The sequence below is a fragment of the Setaria viridis genome, chromosome 9 (genome assembly GCF_005286985.2).
Source record: "Setaria viridis chromosome 9, Setaria_viridis_v4.0, whole genome shotgun sequence".
NCBI lineage: Eukaryota > Viridiplantae > Streptophyta > Magnoliopsida > Poales > Poaceae > Setaria > Setaria viridis.
The window spans coordinates 46,765,970-46,783,715 of record NC_048271.2 but is presented as its reverse complement, the minus strand read 5'-3'; the positions used below and the strand labels follow the sequence as shown (position 1 = coordinate 46,783,715).

The 17,746-nt window shown below is 41.4% G+C and overlaps 2 protein-coding genes across 4 annotated transcripts; both read left to right on the top strand.

Moving 5' to 3' along the window:
- The first annotated feature begins 4,197 nt into the window (after positions 1-4,197).
- LOC117837735 (INCREASED PETAL GROWTH ANISOTROPY 1-like protein 1) lies at positions 4,198-7,267 on the top strand. The gene is made up of 5 exons (XM_034717487.2): positions 4,198-4,991; positions 6,009-6,325; positions 6,457-6,568; positions 6,712-6,843; positions 6,933-7,267. Exons 1-5 carry the CDS (start codon positions 4,371-4,373, stop codon positions 7,005-7,007), a joined length of 1,257 nt encoding a protein of 418 aa, XP_034573378.1. The 5' UTR covers positions 4,198-4,370; the 3' UTR covers positions 7,008-7,267.
- A 485-nt stretch (positions 7,268-7,752) lies between these two features.
- Positions 7,753-17,644, top strand: LOC117837734 (6-phosphofructo-2-kinase/fructose-2,6-bisphosphatase). 3 transcript variants are annotated; one of them, XM_034717484.2, is made up of 23 exons: positions 7,753-8,097; positions 8,179-8,242; positions 8,563-8,861; positions 9,412-9,627; positions 10,197-10,337; positions 11,111-11,206; positions 11,711-11,809; positions 11,889-11,918; positions 12,117-12,170; positions 12,373-12,426; positions 12,494-12,571; positions 13,659-13,750; positions 13,830-13,887; positions 14,569-14,643; positions 14,958-15,005; positions 15,418-15,515; positions 16,259-16,334; positions 16,409-16,471; positions 16,553-16,644; positions 16,828-16,896; positions 17,033-17,096; positions 17,179-17,244; positions 17,321-17,644. In XM_034717484.2, exons 1-23 carry the CDS (start codon positions 7,768-7,770, stop codon positions 17,420-17,422), a joined length of 2,364 nt encoding a protein of 787 aa, XP_034573375.2. In that variant the 5' UTR covers positions 7,753-7,767; the 3' UTR covers positions 17,423-17,644. The 3 variants fall into 3 exon arrangements, with proteins under 3 accessions (XP_034573375.2, XP_034573377.1, XP_034573376.1); XM_034717485.2 differs by having other exon boundaries at positions 7,850-8,097; positions 11,114-11,206; XM_034717486.2 differs by lacking the exon at positions 9,412-9,627 and having other exon boundaries at positions 7,848-8,097.
- Positions 17,645-17,746: the final 102 nt, after the last annotated feature.

Below are 17,746 nucleotides of genomic sequence, written 5' to 3'. Positions count from 1 at the left end.
TTCTTTTTAGAGTTTGTGAAGTGGAGTAAATTTTCCTGAGGTAGAATTCTGCTAAACATACCTAAGAATTTTAACTTTGCAACCCACCATCGCGCTAATCTCATTCGTCATTTTTCATGTCAACATTCGGCAGGCTCAAGCGCGGCCCGGCCTGACAATGATGGACCTGTAACCTTAACAGCTGGTCCGAAACTGACTGAAATCCGGTCCAACGACCTTTCTTTTGGTTGGAAAGAAAAGTCAGGCCGTGTCTGACAAGGCCACTTGAAAGCTTAGGGCCAGTCAGCCCACAACCTTGTGAGGCTTTACCAAATGGGCCACGCGATGAAAGTGTGGGGAAGCCGCCCAAATGGCTGAAGGCTCTGCAGGCTCAACCGAACTCCTCCGAAGCATTCCGCACATACAATTTCTTTCTGGAAATCGCAGCGCCAGATGGATCACATATCATCACAATTCGCACCACGTACCATGGGTCTGTTCGCTTCAGCTTATAAGCCGGCTGAAAAGCTGAAACGGCTGATTTGTTGTGAGAGGAAAATACTGTTTGGTGGCTGATAAGCCGGCTGAATAAGCTGAAGCGAACAGGCTGCATGTACGTTGAGGCCTGAGAGAACCTGGGGCGCAGCGCAGGTGTCGGTGGCCAATGGCCACGCCACACTGGCCGTGGCGGCGGGGAGGACTGGAACTCTGGAAGCCTGGAGGGCGACGCAGCAGTGCCCGCCCGCGCGGGGTCGCTGTCTTTCCCACGTCGGCCGTGCGTGTGGGCGAAGCCCCGTGGACGGCCGGTCCAGCTCGGCGAGCGCGACGGACGGCGGCATATTGCCTCCCCCTTTTCCTATCGCCAGGACCAGCGGCGGGGGAGGCCACCAAACTCGCCTCTGTTCCATTAAGAGCAGACCAGCAACACCAAACTCCAGTTAGACCTGCGTCCAGCGTCCTGGCGCGACGCGCACGCCTACGGCCACAGTACTCTCCCTCTTGATTCACAAGCCACGGTTTCAGTTGGACATCGGAAGAATCGGGACATCTTCACTCGACTGCAGATGGCCCTGAAATCCTGTGTCTCACTGTCTGACCTCTCAGTCTCTCAGACCAGCGCTGAACTGAAACTTCCGGATTGCATACCGTGCGAATGTCGGCAAGGCAACAAGATCGGTTTTTCTGATGGCATGTGGAACTGCTGGTGCAGAAAAGGGAAACCTCTGGGTGACAACAGTAACTTGGAATCGAAGAACGGCAAGTTAGGTGCAGGCCTGGGGAGGAATAGGTATTGCTTAGCACGTTGTACCTGGCCAACCCCGGGGTTTCTTTGGATTCCGGCTACGCCGGTGTAGCCTCCATTTAACATTCAACGCTGGTGTGTCTGTTGGTGAAGCAAGTGGCTCCAACAAACTATTTTTCCTTCACTTCTACTGTCCTACGAAATACGGGCTACCAGTTTACCAGCCTGTGGAAAACATGGTAAACAGTTTGGCAGTCCCGGGTGAAAGACTGGAACTGTTCTCAGCCCTCTGGTCTAAATGTGATGCTATTCCTGATCTAACATTGTGATGGGATCACTCACCAAACGAAGATGGAGGCCCGGGGTGATCTTGCCATTCAACAAGGGCGTCAGCTCCAGCGACGAAATCGGCTCCATTCTTGTGTACGACTGACAACGAAAGTCCAGTGCAAAACGTCGGATCAAGCACCGCCCAAAAGTTCCACACCAGAAAAGGCTGATGCCGACGCGCACGTTGCCCGGATTTTTTTTTCCCTACACGGACGGTGCCGTCCTGGGTGCAGCGCGGCGACGGCAATGGCCGGAGTGAAACCCACTTTTCACCGTGGCAAGTGTGAGGTTGCCTTCACTGACGCAATGATGTTCCGGTGAAAAGTTTGATCAAGGAAGAAAAAGTGGGGTGCCTCATTGTACTGGATGTTTGGCGGCTTGAAGGCCGCCTGAAATCTGAATCAACTCCGGATCGTGATGAGTGTCCTCCATTTGTGTCTGCAAAACACGACGAGATGTGCTCATATTATCAACGTTGGTTTTGAAATGAGTTGTAGATGATGAACAGCGTACGAATAGCCACATGTTTGTCGGAATTCGTAGCAGAAACACTGGAGACACTAACTCAGATTCCGGCTATGCATCTTCTCATCGATCTGCGGAACTTTAATGCAGATGACTGAGAATGATTGTAAACTGCAATGATCACTCCCTGGTACAGCTTCATTATCTGCAAATAGACGATTTAGGGGGCGTTTGGATACCAGGGGCTAAATTTTAGTCCTGTCACATCGGATGTTCGGATACTAATTAGAAGGACTAAACATAAGCTAATTACAAAACTAATTGCAGAACCCCTAGGCTAAATCGCGAGACGAATCTATTAAGCCTAATTAATCCATCACTAGTGAATGGTTACTGTAGCATCACATTGTCAAATCATGGACTAATTAGGCTTAATAGATTCGTCTCACGATTTAGCCTAGAGGTTGTGTAATTAGTTTTGTAATTAGTCTAGATTTAATACTCCTAATTAGTGTCCAAACATTCGATGTGACGGGGGCTAAAATTTAACCCCCTCCTCCCAAACATCCCCTTATATAGTTCCTCACATTTATGTGTGAGACTGCCGATAAATCTTTAAACACAGTGGCAGATGCATTCAGGTGCCATACACAGATCATGAGGAAGCATCTTTCATGGTTCATGCACCATACATCAAATATCTGGCAGTTTTGTCAATCAATTCCGAAGGAAAAAAATTGCTGGTTGGTAAATGCTTATCCAATTGCTCATGTTGGGTGTCATATATTGATATATATGCGTGTGCGCGATCTAAATGTGGGATCCGAGACTGAGAGACTGGGGCTAAATTTTAGCCCCTATCACATCGGATGTTTGGACACTAATTAGGAGTATTAAACATAGATTAATTACAAAACTAATTGCACAACCTCAAGGCTAAATCGCGAGACGAATCTATTAAGCCTAATTAGTCCATAATTTGATAATGCGGTGCTACAGTAACCATTCGTTAATGATGAATTAATTAGGATTAATAGATTCGTCTCGCGATTTAGCCTAGGGGTTCTGCTATTAGTTTTGTAATTAGCTCATATTTAATCCTCCTAATTAGCATCCGAATATCCGATATGACAGGGCTAAAGTTTAGCCCCTGGTATCCAAACGTCTCCGGATCCACGAACTCCTTCAATATGTCAGCAATTTCCGACGCATCAGGGAACTTTAATTAGAACCTGTGCACCATGTTACAGAGGGAAACTTCTTGCTGTCATCTCTGTTTACGCTGTACTGCTTTCCGTGTTGCCACCTCTGGCAACAGTTTCAGAACCTTAATATGTAGGGACACCAATCCATGTAGCCATTTCCCCCATAAACGGTAAACCCATTGAGAGTGACATGGGCATATGCTTACCTTTCTTCTGGTACCAAATGAAAATCTCTGTTTGAATCATCATTTTTCCCTCAAAGCGATGAATCTTCAGAAATCACAAGGATTATTTCTGCAAGGCTTGCTGTAACTGCAATAAATACTATAGTTCAGAAATTAATAAAAATTACTTCTACAATGTGTGTAACCAAGTACCTGAAGGAATGGATCATATTCATGCGTCTAGAAGGTAAACACATCCTGAATTTATTTCCATTTTATTCTCTGTTTTGGCCGGCTTTCCCTTTATTTCTTTTTCTTCCTATAATTTAAAACGTTTACTTGCCTATTGTTAGCAAAATTTGTCCCCAGCTATGGCTGGTAAAGGAGCTCCATCGAACTCCTTTTACACAACTTTAGACAGAAGAAAGCTTACAATCAAGCTTTGCAGTCAGAATAAATCAACCATTGGAATCAAGAAAGCAACATAATTTCCGATAAAGAATAAAGACTAGAAAACAAAGAAAAACAAGAAGTAAGGAGATACCAAACTAGTTTTTCTCTTTGCTAGAGCAGCATAGCACTCCAACAGCTAAATCTAATATCTCAAAAGCACCTGCTAAGTGAACAGGAATCAAACCAGGGTGATTCAATTCAAATGATCCAAACGGCACACAGAAAAAAGTGAGAAAATAATGCAAGTAATGACGGCATTTTACTTTAGTGAAGTTCCACAGACAAGTCAGCTACCCCATAGCGATCACTTTAAGGACAAGTAATTAGCCCAGCAACAGCTCCCACCAAACTCAATGCTCCACCCATTCTTGCTTACACATTTGTAAGTTTCTCTAGCCAGTGATACAGCACCTCACTTATAAAACATCGCCTTTAATGCTACCACTATATGAATGAGGAGGTAGGACACATATATATTGAGAGGATCCAATACCACCATACTGTAACCTCATCTTCTCTGATGAGGAAGAGATGATGAGGGAGGGCGATGCATGTGTTGCGCTTCTGAGAAGCAAGCTCCATGGCCTGATCGAGAGGAACCGTGCTCTGGAAGAGGAGAACAAGCAACTAAGACACCAAGTGAGCCGATTAAAAGGTCAGGTCTCCTCTCTTGAAGGGCAGGACACTGATAAGAGGATGCTATGGAAGAAGCTGGAGAATTCTGCAACCAGCATCAGCTACTCCAAGGAAAAGCAGTTTGTCCAGAGTAACGATGATGCAAAAGAAGCTGTAGATCTCAACAGCTCATTGTGCCACGGCAGGCAGCAATTCTCGAGGGCAACGCTAGTGAGATCGAGGGCACCAAGAGTTCCAAATCCACCACCCAGTCCGACATGCATCCAACCAAAGACCAATGTGAGCAAGGAAGGATGCATGGCCCCTCCTCCTCCTCCACCACCTCCACTACCTTCCAAGTTGCAGAGAAGCCCAAAGGCAATACAAAGGGTGCCAGAGGTAGTCGAGTTGTACCGATCGTTAGTACGCCGTGAAGGCAAAAACGACGCAAAGTCTGGATCCGTGGGAATTCCAGCAGCAACTAACAGCAGGGAGATGATTGGAGAGATTGAGAACAGATCAGCTTATGTTTTAGCTGTAAGTACATATATTTTCTATCTCATTTTCAAGCATATCGATGTATAACATATTCTTCTACTTATCTACTGATGCCCCCTTTGTCCTTTTATTCTTTTTAAAATAAAAGTTTGCAAGAAGTGGTTTGGATAATGTTTCTTCCCACTTCCAAGGCATTAGCTATCAGTTCTTTACTGGATTAGAGACGTTGGAGAAGGATTGCTGCCAAGAAATTAATTTCTGAATATCTAAAGTCAAATCTGTTTCTTGCATAACATGTTACTCATCAGAATATATCATATATATCATATATTCTCTCTCCATCCATGTGCTACTTTGAGAGCAGCCAAGATTTTGTTTGGTTTGATTCAGAACGACGTATCACCATGGATAGAGGCTTGGGCACAACCATTTCAGCTGTTGATTCAGAGATAAATTACTGATACCCCTGCCTGGGCCTATCTTGGTAGCTAATAGGTAGTTTTCAGAGAGTTTTTAAGCTAAAAATTTCTCCATTTACAAATATGTATATTTGATTTAAAAAAGAACTCTAATAACATTCAAAAAAAACTTCACCAATTTTTGTGTTGCTAAACTAGAGTTGATAATAGTTCACATCTCTTTAGTCGAACTACTACTAGTAAAATATGTAATGGTGGATAATGGTTTGTACAGTTGGGTGTAGAATTTAAGTCATGCTTTAGTATTCTTCATAGGGCCTTAAGTAGAAAGGAAACATTTTGAAACAAATTTGAAGTGTGTGCAGTCGAACCTTTTAGACTTTGCTACAGTATCTTAATAATTATTTAGGTTATGATATGTGTATGTTTGTCTAGAAAAACATTTACACGATAGTTAGTTTTACCAGGTTTTATAAATATTTTACAATAGAAAGTAATAGTCAAATCCCCTTTATGGGTTACCATGTCTGTCCAAACCATCACTTATTTGTTAGTGTTGGTAGTGGCGGTGATTTTCCCTATCAAACTCTTTTCAGAACTAAACCTAAACACCCCGTTATAATTTCCATTCCAACAGATTAAATCAGATGTAGAAAATCAGGGCAACTTTGTGAACTTCCTCGCAAGTGAAGTTCAGAATGCCGCATACAGAGAGATAGCTGATGTTGAAGAGTTTGTGAAGTGGCTTGATGGGGAATTGTCATACCTTGTGGATGAAAGAGCAGTGCTCAAACACTTTCCTAACTGGCCTGAGAAGAAAGCAGATGCCATGAGAGAAGCAGCATTCACCTTTCGAGATCTGAAGAACCTAGAATCAGAAGCATCATCCTTCCATGATGACAGGAGAGTGGCTACACCTATGGCTCTCAAGCGCATGCAGGCTCTGCAGGATAAGTGAGTAGATAAGTGGAATGTGTTTAACAGAGTAGAAATTGTTACATCCCTACTTTGTTTTGATCCTGCTTCTGCAGCATCACTAAATCAAGGAATCAGCATTCACCAAATTGTGATTTCCCTTGTTGTAGAATTGAACAAGGTATTCATAACACTGAACGAGTAAGGGACAGTGCAAGTGGAAGATACAGGGATCTGAAGATCCCATGGGAATGGATGCTTGACTCCGGAATCATAAACCAAGTACGTATTCGCAAACTGGCAACATTGTTCACAGTATGTTTTTGTCACAGCTTGCAATAAAGAAGAGACGCTTGATTGCACAAAGTCTTGAGTCCCGTTAATAGACATATGACACATGTGCATGCCCATCCTGCATTAAACAGCTAAAGATGGCTTCCTTGAAGCTTGCAAAAGAGTACATGAACCGCATTGTGAACACACTGAAGTCAGATCCATTTGCAAATGATGAAGAGCTCCTTCTGCAAGGTGTCCGCTTTGCCTTCCGCATACATCAGGTAACTTATTCCAAACTACAAATTACTTTGCAATGGCATTGGCATTTGCGTAAACTAATTAACGGCCTGAGCCAAAAACAAATCTGCAGCTTGCAGGTGGCTTCGATGAAGGATGCCGGAAAGCATTTCAAGAACTAAAGGCTTATGCAAGCAAGTCAGAGTGATCTGAGTTCACATGCGTTCAATAAAAATTGAGACGATGAGATCACACATAGATTACTAAGTTTTGCCGAGGTTGGCTCCAAGTGGAGTCCACTAAATCTTGAGGATAATGCTGCATTTTATAAAGCTTAATTTATTAGGCATCAGTTGTTGGTCACTTGGATCCATGTTGGGGCTCCGAAAATTCTTAGCGCATCTTACATATGAAGTTATGGACACACACATTCGAACTAAATTTCTACCAACATTCACTCATTTACTATGATGCGCTCTCCAAAACAATTAATCGACCAACATATGATCGAGTACAGAACCATCCAAGACAAATGCGCGAGGCAAGACAAAACGAAGCAGGCATGAGAAATGAGTAATCGCTGGCTAAATCTGCAGTCACACATGAATAAGGGCAAGATATACTGCTATCCTGCAACTGCTCCACAAGTACCTGTATCGCACAGGCTTGGGTGAATCCCAGTCGCGATGAGACGCGAATTCGCGGCAGAAACAACCGGCGGGCCGGTCCAAATTGGTCATCTCGCCGCGGCGACGTGCAGCCGCCGGTCGCCGTCGTTTACTGCTTCCCCGCAGTTTTTCTCACTAGGATTCGTGGAGGGAGACGGGGGATCGGGGACAGCTCGCCACCTCATCCGGACCCACGTGCCAGCGAGTCAGCGAGACGATCCCGCACCGTCACCGTCCGCGCACGGCGCACCAACTTCCCGGCGCTTCGGGCCTGCGTTTACTGTCGTTATCACCGTATTAATGACTGACCTGCGGGCCACGCATGTTGTCGGCCCCACTTGCTGTGACTCTGGAAGTATATTCTCTGTACAGTACTCAGAGGATCGTGCTCCCGTGTCGGCCCCACTCCACATCCGCGAGCCCACGACATCGACGCTTCCTTCTGGGCTCCGGCACCTTGCAAGTCCCACAAAGGCTCCCATCTCGCCGGCGATGGCGAGCTCCGGCGGAATCTCCGACCAGCTCTTCGTATCCGTCAAGCTGGAGAGCCCCTGGCTCGCGGAGCTCGACCTCGACCCCCACCTCTTCGGCTCCCATCCTGTCGCCGGCTCGTGGGACCCCTGCAAGGCCGTAAGCTCCGGATCGCCTCTAGCTCGCGAGATATGTGTGCGGAGCGGATTTTTGACGCGTTTCGTTTTTATTTTTCTGCAGCTGCCGTTGGAGCGGGCGGCCGCCGCCGTGTGGGACCTCAGCTGCGTCGTCCCTTCGCAGCATCGTGAGTTATTTGATCGCGGGGGTTTGATAGCTTAGCAGGGCCGCAAAGGGTTTGGGTTCTTCCATGACGAGGTTTAGGGTAGGAAAAGCGCAATCCGTGCTGTAAAGTTGGGATGCTCCGGTAATTTAATAATTGGGCCGGGGTACTTTTCTTATTGGGATGAATTAGTGAATCCTAGTTTCTGAGGTGAACAATGTAGTATGCGAAGCTTGCTTTTAGTACTAAAACTAGTTATTTGTAAACTGATATTCTAGGATTTTGTTTCCATTGTTAGCATTCTAACTAGTTTTTTTTTCCTTCTATTTTTCCTGTTTTACTAGAACCGCTGGATTTCAAGTTTATTTTAAAGCAAAAAAATGATAGCTCTCAGTGCATTGTTGAGGAGGGACCAAACCGATCTCTAGGTTGCCAGAGCAATGAAGTTGAAATGAGGACTGCTGTGTTTAAACTCAATGAAGGGAAGGATGTACTTGAGTGCAAGGTTCAGGTTGAGACAGAAATGCTGTCCCCATTTGACCTGGCTGCTAGTTGGAGGGCTCATCAGGAGTATGTTCTGCCTTCTATGGTGCGAGGGGCCCATGATATTACTATCAACACTGGGTTAGAAGGCAGGGCCAAGGTCTGTTTCACTGTTTTTATTTTTATGTTTGGATATACGTAGGCAATTTCTAGAGAAAGTAGAGAATAAGGAACCTAATCATATTGACATATAGCCATTTAGTGGTCTGCATAGAAATTTAACATTGCAAGATAGGTGATAAAAACAATTATTCGACAAGTGACACTGGCCACAGGCTCACAGCGAGGTACCTAGAATGGGGTTCCAACCAATGGTTGGCACTTAACAGTCTGATACTTTCGAGGGTGCTGTTTGAGCTGTAGATAGCTTTGGACAGCTTGCGACTTGGTTGTGGGACTTGCCCCCTTTTTTGGAAGTTCTAGGAAAACACATTTATTCCAACACATATAATGACATGATGAATTTACTGGTGATGTATGATTGTAAATCTTTTATCAAAATATATTATAAAAATTATGAAGCATATCACAGGTAGAACCTGAATTTCACGAGAATACTCTTCCCACAAAGCTGATGTCTATGTTTCTATTTCGAAGTAAATGCTGCTTCCTTTTCTGTTCTGCCAATTTTCTCTTGTTCATTCAAACAGAATGGCTTCGCTTCTGGTTTGGAGCTTGATTTAGAGAAGTATGTAGTTCCAACACCAAACATGGGTTCAGGTGTTGTTTATGCAGCTAACTTGACTGAAAATCCACGTTCATTATTGCAAACTGGGAGTTCCTCAAACAATGATACCACAAAGGACATTTTGTACAACTCGACTAAAGGCGATTCATCCCCGAATCACTATATTAACACTATGAAGGTATAACTTCAGTTTCATATTCGATTAATTGTTAGCTTAAAATCATGGAAGTGTGGTAATTTAGGTGTTCCACTATAGAAAAAGTAGTTGTACTTTTGGCCGAAATATGTGATAATTTTGTCAGCTTCGAAGTTACTTCTCCAGTAGTGTCATCATAACTTGTTCATGCATGAAGCAAGTTAATTACTTTATTTATATCTTCAGTTCATTCTGAAATAAAAATTTGGTTGGATTAATTCGAACAAATTCATTAGCCTGAAGTGCATGGATTTATGGTATGAAGCCACCAACTTTACTTACTGAAACATAAGCCACTCCCTCTCTCTGGCATCTGTTGTCAGCTTAAATTTGTTATCTGTACAAGTTCCTTCTCCTGTAGAGTTTTTACCTTCTATATCTGAATTTTTTAACATTTTTTTACTGATATAAACTGAAAAGGTTTGGACCTATAGTCATTCATGTACTTTTTTTAACGTTTCATTACCATCTGGAATATATAGCCCTATGAATATATACTTTACCAGTTATAATAAATTCACCAGGAATTGTTTCATAATTGTTTGCTTCAGGGCGCAACTGGAGGGCATGCACCATCACTGGAAGAACAAAGGGCAATGTTTGTTGATAGAGGTGTTGGCTCACCAAACTTTGCAAGACCAACAAAGGAAACCTTTTCAGTGAGCAACTTTAAGTTGGATTCTGAAGCAAAGGTTGTACATACACTTGACATCACTACTAAATCTTTAATGTTTTCCATGGGTTTATAGCAAGTATAATCTCTGTAGTGTCATTGGGCTATTTGATGCGTTCTTATAGGCCTTAAACTATAAGTACCAAAGGGGAACTTCATAACTACTTAGGATATGTTTGGTTCCAGGGAAGGAAGAATGCTTTAAAGCATATTCTTTCTTGCCTGTTGACAAAATTGGGGAAAGACAGGCAACATCACCAAATATGCCCTTACTTGCTTCAACATGTGCAGAGGGTACACACCTTAATTACCTCAAACCTTCAACAACAGTAAATGCATGGAAACACACCTTGTGCTTAGGGATGCGGTTGGTTACACAATGGGTAGTTGTAGGTCACTACTTTAGTCCATTAGCATCCCATTTTTCATGCTTTGAAATCCGGGTTAGTTCAATTGTATGAGTTTTGGGTCAACCCAATGACCTAGAAAAAGCCAAGCTTGCATCCCTACTTGTGCTTCAATGGTCACACTTTCAGTTAAAGTTGCAAAATGTTGAAGCTCTTGAAGTGTTGCGTATTTAGAAACAACCATGGGATTCTGCCTTAGTATTTAAATATTTCCATTTCCACCCTCTCTTTGTTTCACACTTTCACTTTCACTATAACATTCTGTCACATTATGTGAGATGACTGAGTTCCTATCATCCTATTATATTCCTTGTAACAGCTTCTGAATTTGTTAAAACTTGTTGCTTCATTTTTTGTCATCTTAACTTCTGACAGTTGTCACCAGCAGGATATGCCAGCAGCAGAAGGAGCTGTTGCAGCAGCTGCAGTAGCTGATCAGATGTATGGCCCAAAAGAGGACCGCAAGTTGACCATTGTGTTGGTAATTTTCATACACTCACAAATGTTGATTTACCTTGTAGTTACAACACACTTAGCCTAGATTACTTAACTTGCTGCTACATGAACATTTTTTGTTTTCACAGAATTATCATTTGTGTACAAATTATAGAAATCTGACTTTCTTTAAGGGTATAATAACCTCTTGCAGCAGATCTTTTGTTCAACCCAAAGTCCACAGAAAATAACTTGCTAAGTGCTAAGTGATATACTGATATGACTGCTCCACTTTGAAAGATGCATCCTGGTCTGCCTGTAGTTTGCACACCATCTGTACTCATCCGCATGAATTTAAATTTACTGTGTACCCAGCTACCTTTTGTTTTCTTCAAGTACTCCACCGATAAAAAATTTGTACGGCACAGCTTTACAAGAATATATAATTTTTTATGTGCATGGTTTCTGTTAATTCATTGACACACTTTCTTTTTCTTCAAGTACGCATGCTGTTATGTTCATCTGTTGTAATCATATGATGACATTCTAGGTTGGGTTGCCAGCTCGTGGTAAGACCTTTACAGCAGCTAAACTTACAAGATATCTTCGATGGTTAGGTCATGAAACAAAACACTTCAATGTTGGAAAGGTGAACTTTATCTTAACCTAATTTTGGAGAGAATTGCATATATCTATGATGTCACTAATCATGTTTGTTATTTTTTTAGTACCGTCGGCTCAAGCATGGAACCAATCAGGTATTTACAATTTTTTTTTTACTCCTTGTGTTTTTTCACAGTAGTCACACAGAAATATTACTCTCAAGCTTGTATTTAGTTCTTGATATTTTTTCCTATTTTTTTATGAAATATATAGTTTGTAGTTTCAGTTTCATTATGGTCCTATATATCCCTGTCCAAGAAGAATTTCTAATAGGATCTAGTTGTTTTGAGCAGACTGCTGATTTCTTTCGTGGAGATAACAGGGAGGGCGTTGAGGCACGCAACGAGGTCAGTGAATTGCTACTGCTGCCGCTGTATTGAAAAATGATAAAGAAAAATATAGCCGTTTGTTATGAATTAGTTCCAACTGTGTCGCACATCCTAAAACAGGATCTATTTGAGAACAGGGGTAGCATCATGTATGCCTTTTCATGAAATACGTGCATTCTTCTTCTTTTTTAATTTAAGATCTGGCCCCATGCTTTTTCAGGTGGCAGCATTAGCAATGGAAGATATGCTATCCTGGATGCAGGAAGGTGGTCAGGTAAGGCATTAGTTAGGTAACACTGTGTTAGTGTTTTCTAATTATTAACTTTTTATCTGGTCCACAGGTTGGTATCTTTGATGCCACAAACAGCACAAGAATACGGAGAAACATGCTGATGAAAATGGCTGAAGGAAAATGTAAGGTATAGTTTATTCAGTGTGGACATCTTGGATATCCTTTTGGCTTTTTGAATCGTTTGTCTCCTGCCAAGTGCCAATAATGCTGTTTAAATAGAAAAAGGGTGACCTTCAAATAGGTTGTTCTTGTATATTCATTCCAGAAGAAGCTAAGAAATTTGCACAGCTGTTTACAATGAATTATATTATCTAGACTCATCCATTTACTTGCATTCTCTCAAGCACCTTCCCTCTGTTACAAAGTGGAAACATCTTTGGGTGGTCTATGCGTTTGTCACTAGGGTGTGAAAATTAGAGTTCATGCCCAGTTGCTTCTTAGTAACGCACGCATGTGGACTAGAAGTTATGAAAAATTGCATCGCCTGGTGTTTTGGTCTGGTCTGGCTCAAAAGCAAAGAATTATTCCATCCGATCACTATATATAGGATCAGCCACTCCAGAGCATTTTCAAACATGTCGTTATCTTCCATGTTAGAATTATGAAAACTATCAACATTCTCATTTACCAGTAAAATGTAATGAACTGAGAGTTACCATTCAAAGACTGCTCTTGCCAGCAAACCCAGTAAACAAGAGTTACCGTGCACAAACTGCTTTTAGTAGAGAACTTTCCAGTTCTTGCTTTGTTACATATTAAGAGCATATGAGCATATGAGATGATTCCAAAATGTCATTGTTGAGTTACTCATCTTCCTGTTACTGCCACCCCATTGGAACCTAGACTGATGGATCTTTCTTCTGAGTGTTATATGGTAGTGTGGGGAGAGTTGGAAGAACATGTTCAAGATCTGTAATCTGAGAATTAAATTTGTTTAGGGAAGGGGTGGATGACTACAATCATAAGAGTAAAATTTAGACCATTTGCCTCATGTGTTGAAAGATGCGAGACATTGATGTTTTAAAATGGATTCAGTGTACTCCTTTGGAAGAATATTTGGTTTGCCTTGTGACAGCATTTATAAAATTAATCTTCTAAAGTTGCATAAACCAGATATTCTGATAAGATTGTTCACAACGTATGTGCATTGTGTAACTGTTTGGGGTGTATTATTATTGCCCTTTAACATATGGGTCCTTCCCTTTACTTTCCAGATCATCTTTTTGGAAACGATATGTAATGACAAGGATGTTCTCGAGAGAAATATACGATTGAAAGTTCAACAAAGTCCCGATTATGCAGAGCAGTAAGAAATAACTTATTTACTTGCTATGTTCATCCTATTGATGCACTTCTTTATGCGATCACCGTCTTCTATCTTGCAGGACAGATTTTGAAGCTGGTGTGCAGGATTTCAAAGAGCGATTGACCTATTATGAAAAGGTCCATAATTACCGAATTATATTATAGAGAAAATCCCCCTTATGCCATTGCAAATTTCCTAAAACCCTTATATGTCATCAAAAATTGCTTATCCGCTGTATGCCATCTGTTTGCAAAATCGCCCTTCGTACCGTTCTTGTCCAGTCAATGCATGACAGGTATGAAAAGACGAGTTTGCCCAAGCCTTCTTGTTCCTCCATTCCTTGTCTTCTTTCTTCTCTTCCTGAATTCATCTGTGAGCCACTGACCCTGATATGTTCCTGTTCCTATCCAAAATTCAAAGCCCACGTACAAACCCAACCCAACTCATTATACATGTTGCTTCCGTTTCATCGCATCTCGAAGCCCCAGCTGAATTTGGGCCAAGATGCCAGTTCAATCACCGCAGAAGACCAGCGCCCATGGCATGCAGAGAGATATGAGAGGAGTTTCGCTGGAGCTTGAAGACGAGGGTAGATTGTTAATTTAGGACATGTTTTTATGGACTATAGTAAAGGAGGTGCGTGGATGGCATAGGATGGTAAGAAATTGAAACCAAATGGCATATAAGAAGTAAGCAATTTGTGATGGCAGATCCGGGGTGAAAAGAAATTACAATTGCAATAAAATTGGCCCTTTATATAGGAACACTATTTTTTTTCTAGAATGTGGAATAGTTATATGCAAACAACTTGAACGCAGGTATATGAACCGGTGGAAGAAGGCTCTTACATAAAAATGATCGACATGGTTAGTGGGAAGGGAGGCCAACTACAGGTATGTGTGAATAGTCAAGTCACACATGTAAAAGCAGCATCAAAAGTTTTGTTCCCCATGATATTGCTACTGCATACTCAATTAATTACACAATCTTGACCTGATTCTCCTTTTGTTTATCATGAGTATATGGACTAGAGAAACAAGTACTCTTTTGAGATGAAGCAAAAAATTAACTTGCAGCATAGATACTAGTGACATGCTCCTGATCTCATACCCTACTTTGGCCTTCTAAGATTAACGCAATATTAACTTGCAGCCTAGCTACTAGTGACACACTCCTGATCTCATACCCTGCTTTGATTTTCATGCAGATTAATGACATAAGTGGTTACTTGCCTGGACGGATTGTTTTCTTCTTGGTACATACCCAAGTCCAATCTTTTTTTTATGTGCACCTTAAGGCTACTGGATATCTTTGACATTCGGTAGAACTGTAGTTCCCTCTGATCTACTTGCAGGTCAAATCGTAATGCGCATCTTATTTAGTGATTCAATGATACAGACATCTAATCTATTGGGGTCTGTCTGATTGTCTGTATGTTTATCTGAGTATTTTTTTCAAAATTTCCACTCTGCTCCATATCTTCACAATGTGGTAATTGAGTCGTAGAAAATCCTCCTTGCTAATAGATTACATGGGTAGAAAATCCTCACAATGTGAAAAGAGATTTTTTGCTTTCTTGGCTGAACCTGGAGGTGAAAATCAAAACGCTTCCAAAGTTCGAATAGATATAAGTTAAATCGTAATATGTGTTTTCTCAACTAACTCAGGTAAACTGTCATCTGACACCTCGTCCTATTCTGCTAACGAGACATGGCGAAAGTATGGATAATGTCAGAGGGAGAATCGGTGGAGACTCTTCTTTGAGGTTGTTTCTTGATTCGCATTTCTGTCATTAGTATCTTTTATTTCTTTGTTCTGCAATTTTGTTATTTAGCTCTTTGCTGTGATTTTAATTTGGGTGCCACAGTACGGAAGAATCCATGATAAAGTTTAAAATGTCCGTAAGTGTTGTATGTCAGCATGCAAACCAATGTACAGTGAAATATCAGATCTGAGTAAAACAAAATCCTTCCTTGCTAATTAACCTGTGGTTTTTGCTCTCTTTTTTACATCAAGCGCACAAGAGAACCGCGTATCATTGCATCGAAATAGGAATGAAGTTGTGAACGTTTAACTCCAGGATAGACACCTCACCCTTGTTTTTGCGATTTTTAGTTATCTTACTGTGTTAGATTATCATTGATGAACTTTGTGTTATATGTGCTGTAAATAGGGCTTGTGATAGATTGATATGTATTTTCTTTTCCTCGAATGCACAGGAGAGCTGCGCATCGTTATATTAAAAAGGGTCTAAGAAGAAATAAAAGAGACTAAGAAGATTCACAATAGGTATAAACCTTGGTGGTAGATGTAGGTGTATTAGTAGGCTTAGCATACTTGTGAACTTATCGAAGGGGACACAAAACAGAGGTAGTTATAATTATGGGTAAAGTAACTCCATTCGTGTTGCCGTATGCTCGCATGGATTCTAAATTGGTATTTCTCCGTGTATACTAGTTTACAGTCTTCTGTTTTTGGCATTCATGTGATGGAATAATTGGTGTGCAGTGAGTCTGGCCAGCTTTATTCAAGAAAGCTTGCAAGCTTTGTAGAGAAGCGACTGAAGTCTGAGAGGACTGCCTCTGTAAGTATGCCATTTGCTTCTCATCATAACAAGAAAAAAATATTTATTAATTTTATGTGCAACAACCAAGTCAGATATGGACTAGCACACTCCAGAGGACAATATTAACAGCACATCCGATCATTGGTTTTCCAAAGGTTAGTTTCTGTAGCTAATAAAAAAGGTTTTCAAATGATTGTTCTCAGAAAAACTAACTTGTTTTCCCACATGTCTTCTAGATACAATGGCGTGCTCTTGATGAGATAAATGCTGGGGTTTGTGATGGGATGACATATGATGAGATAAAGAAAAGTAAACCTGAAGAATATGAGTATGTGAAGTCACTGACACCATGCCATTTTATATCAAAAATTTCCCCCTCGTCTTAAAGAGAATTTTAGTCAAGCATTCGTACTGTAGTTTTTAAATTTGGTAGGTGACACCTTGTACATGATCTGTTATTACAATTATTCAGTATGATCTCTCATTCTATTCACTTCATGAGTGCCTTCAGATCACGTCGAAAAGACAAGCTGAGGTATCGTTATCCAAGAGGAGAATCCTACCTTGACGTCATTCAAAGGTTGATATGGGCTACTTGATACTATTTTTTCTTTTTGACCGAAAGGCTACTTGATACTATTGCATGCCTCTTTACATAAGTCGGTTACTGTTATTATCTTCCTTGCCACTCAATCCTGACATTCGTCTCTGCCCAGACTAGAACCTGTAATAATTGAGCTTGAACGACAGCGTGCACCAGTTGTAGTCATAGCTCACCAGGTAAGGACCAGCTTTTTCATTCTTCTGAACATCCTTTTGGTACTAAGCTATTGTGGATACCTGAGAGAAATTTTCTGTATAGGCCGTGTTAAGAGCACTTTATGCATATTTTGCTGACAAACCACTTGAGGAAGTCCCAAATATTGAGGTAAGGCAACTTGTGCCAACATGTTGTAGTATAATTGGAACCTTTCTTTGTTGTGACTGGAAATATTTTCATGTAGATACCTCTACATACAATAATTGAGATACAAATGGGTGTTGCTGGTGTTCAAGAGAAACGCTACAAACTGATGGATGCAGTCCATCCCACCGCGGGGTTGTAAGAAATAAATGCATGGAGTTCGCCTTCTGAAAGTAATCTGCACAAATAAACTTTGTGATGGTATATTATCACAATATTCAATCAATTAGATGCTATAGTTCAAAGCGGGGTATTACCCTAACAGGTTTAGCACAAAGATGATTTGACTTTCAAATTTTAGCTAGTTATAAACCCTTTATAATTCAATGCGCCCGGACTGACGCCTACAGAATTGCATGTTTAATTGTGGCTTGAGTTCTGAGCATGTTCATTCAGGTCATAAGGATTTATAGCGCCAAAGCCAGCGTTTCTAATAGCAAATAAGTATTGCTTTGGTTGGACAACA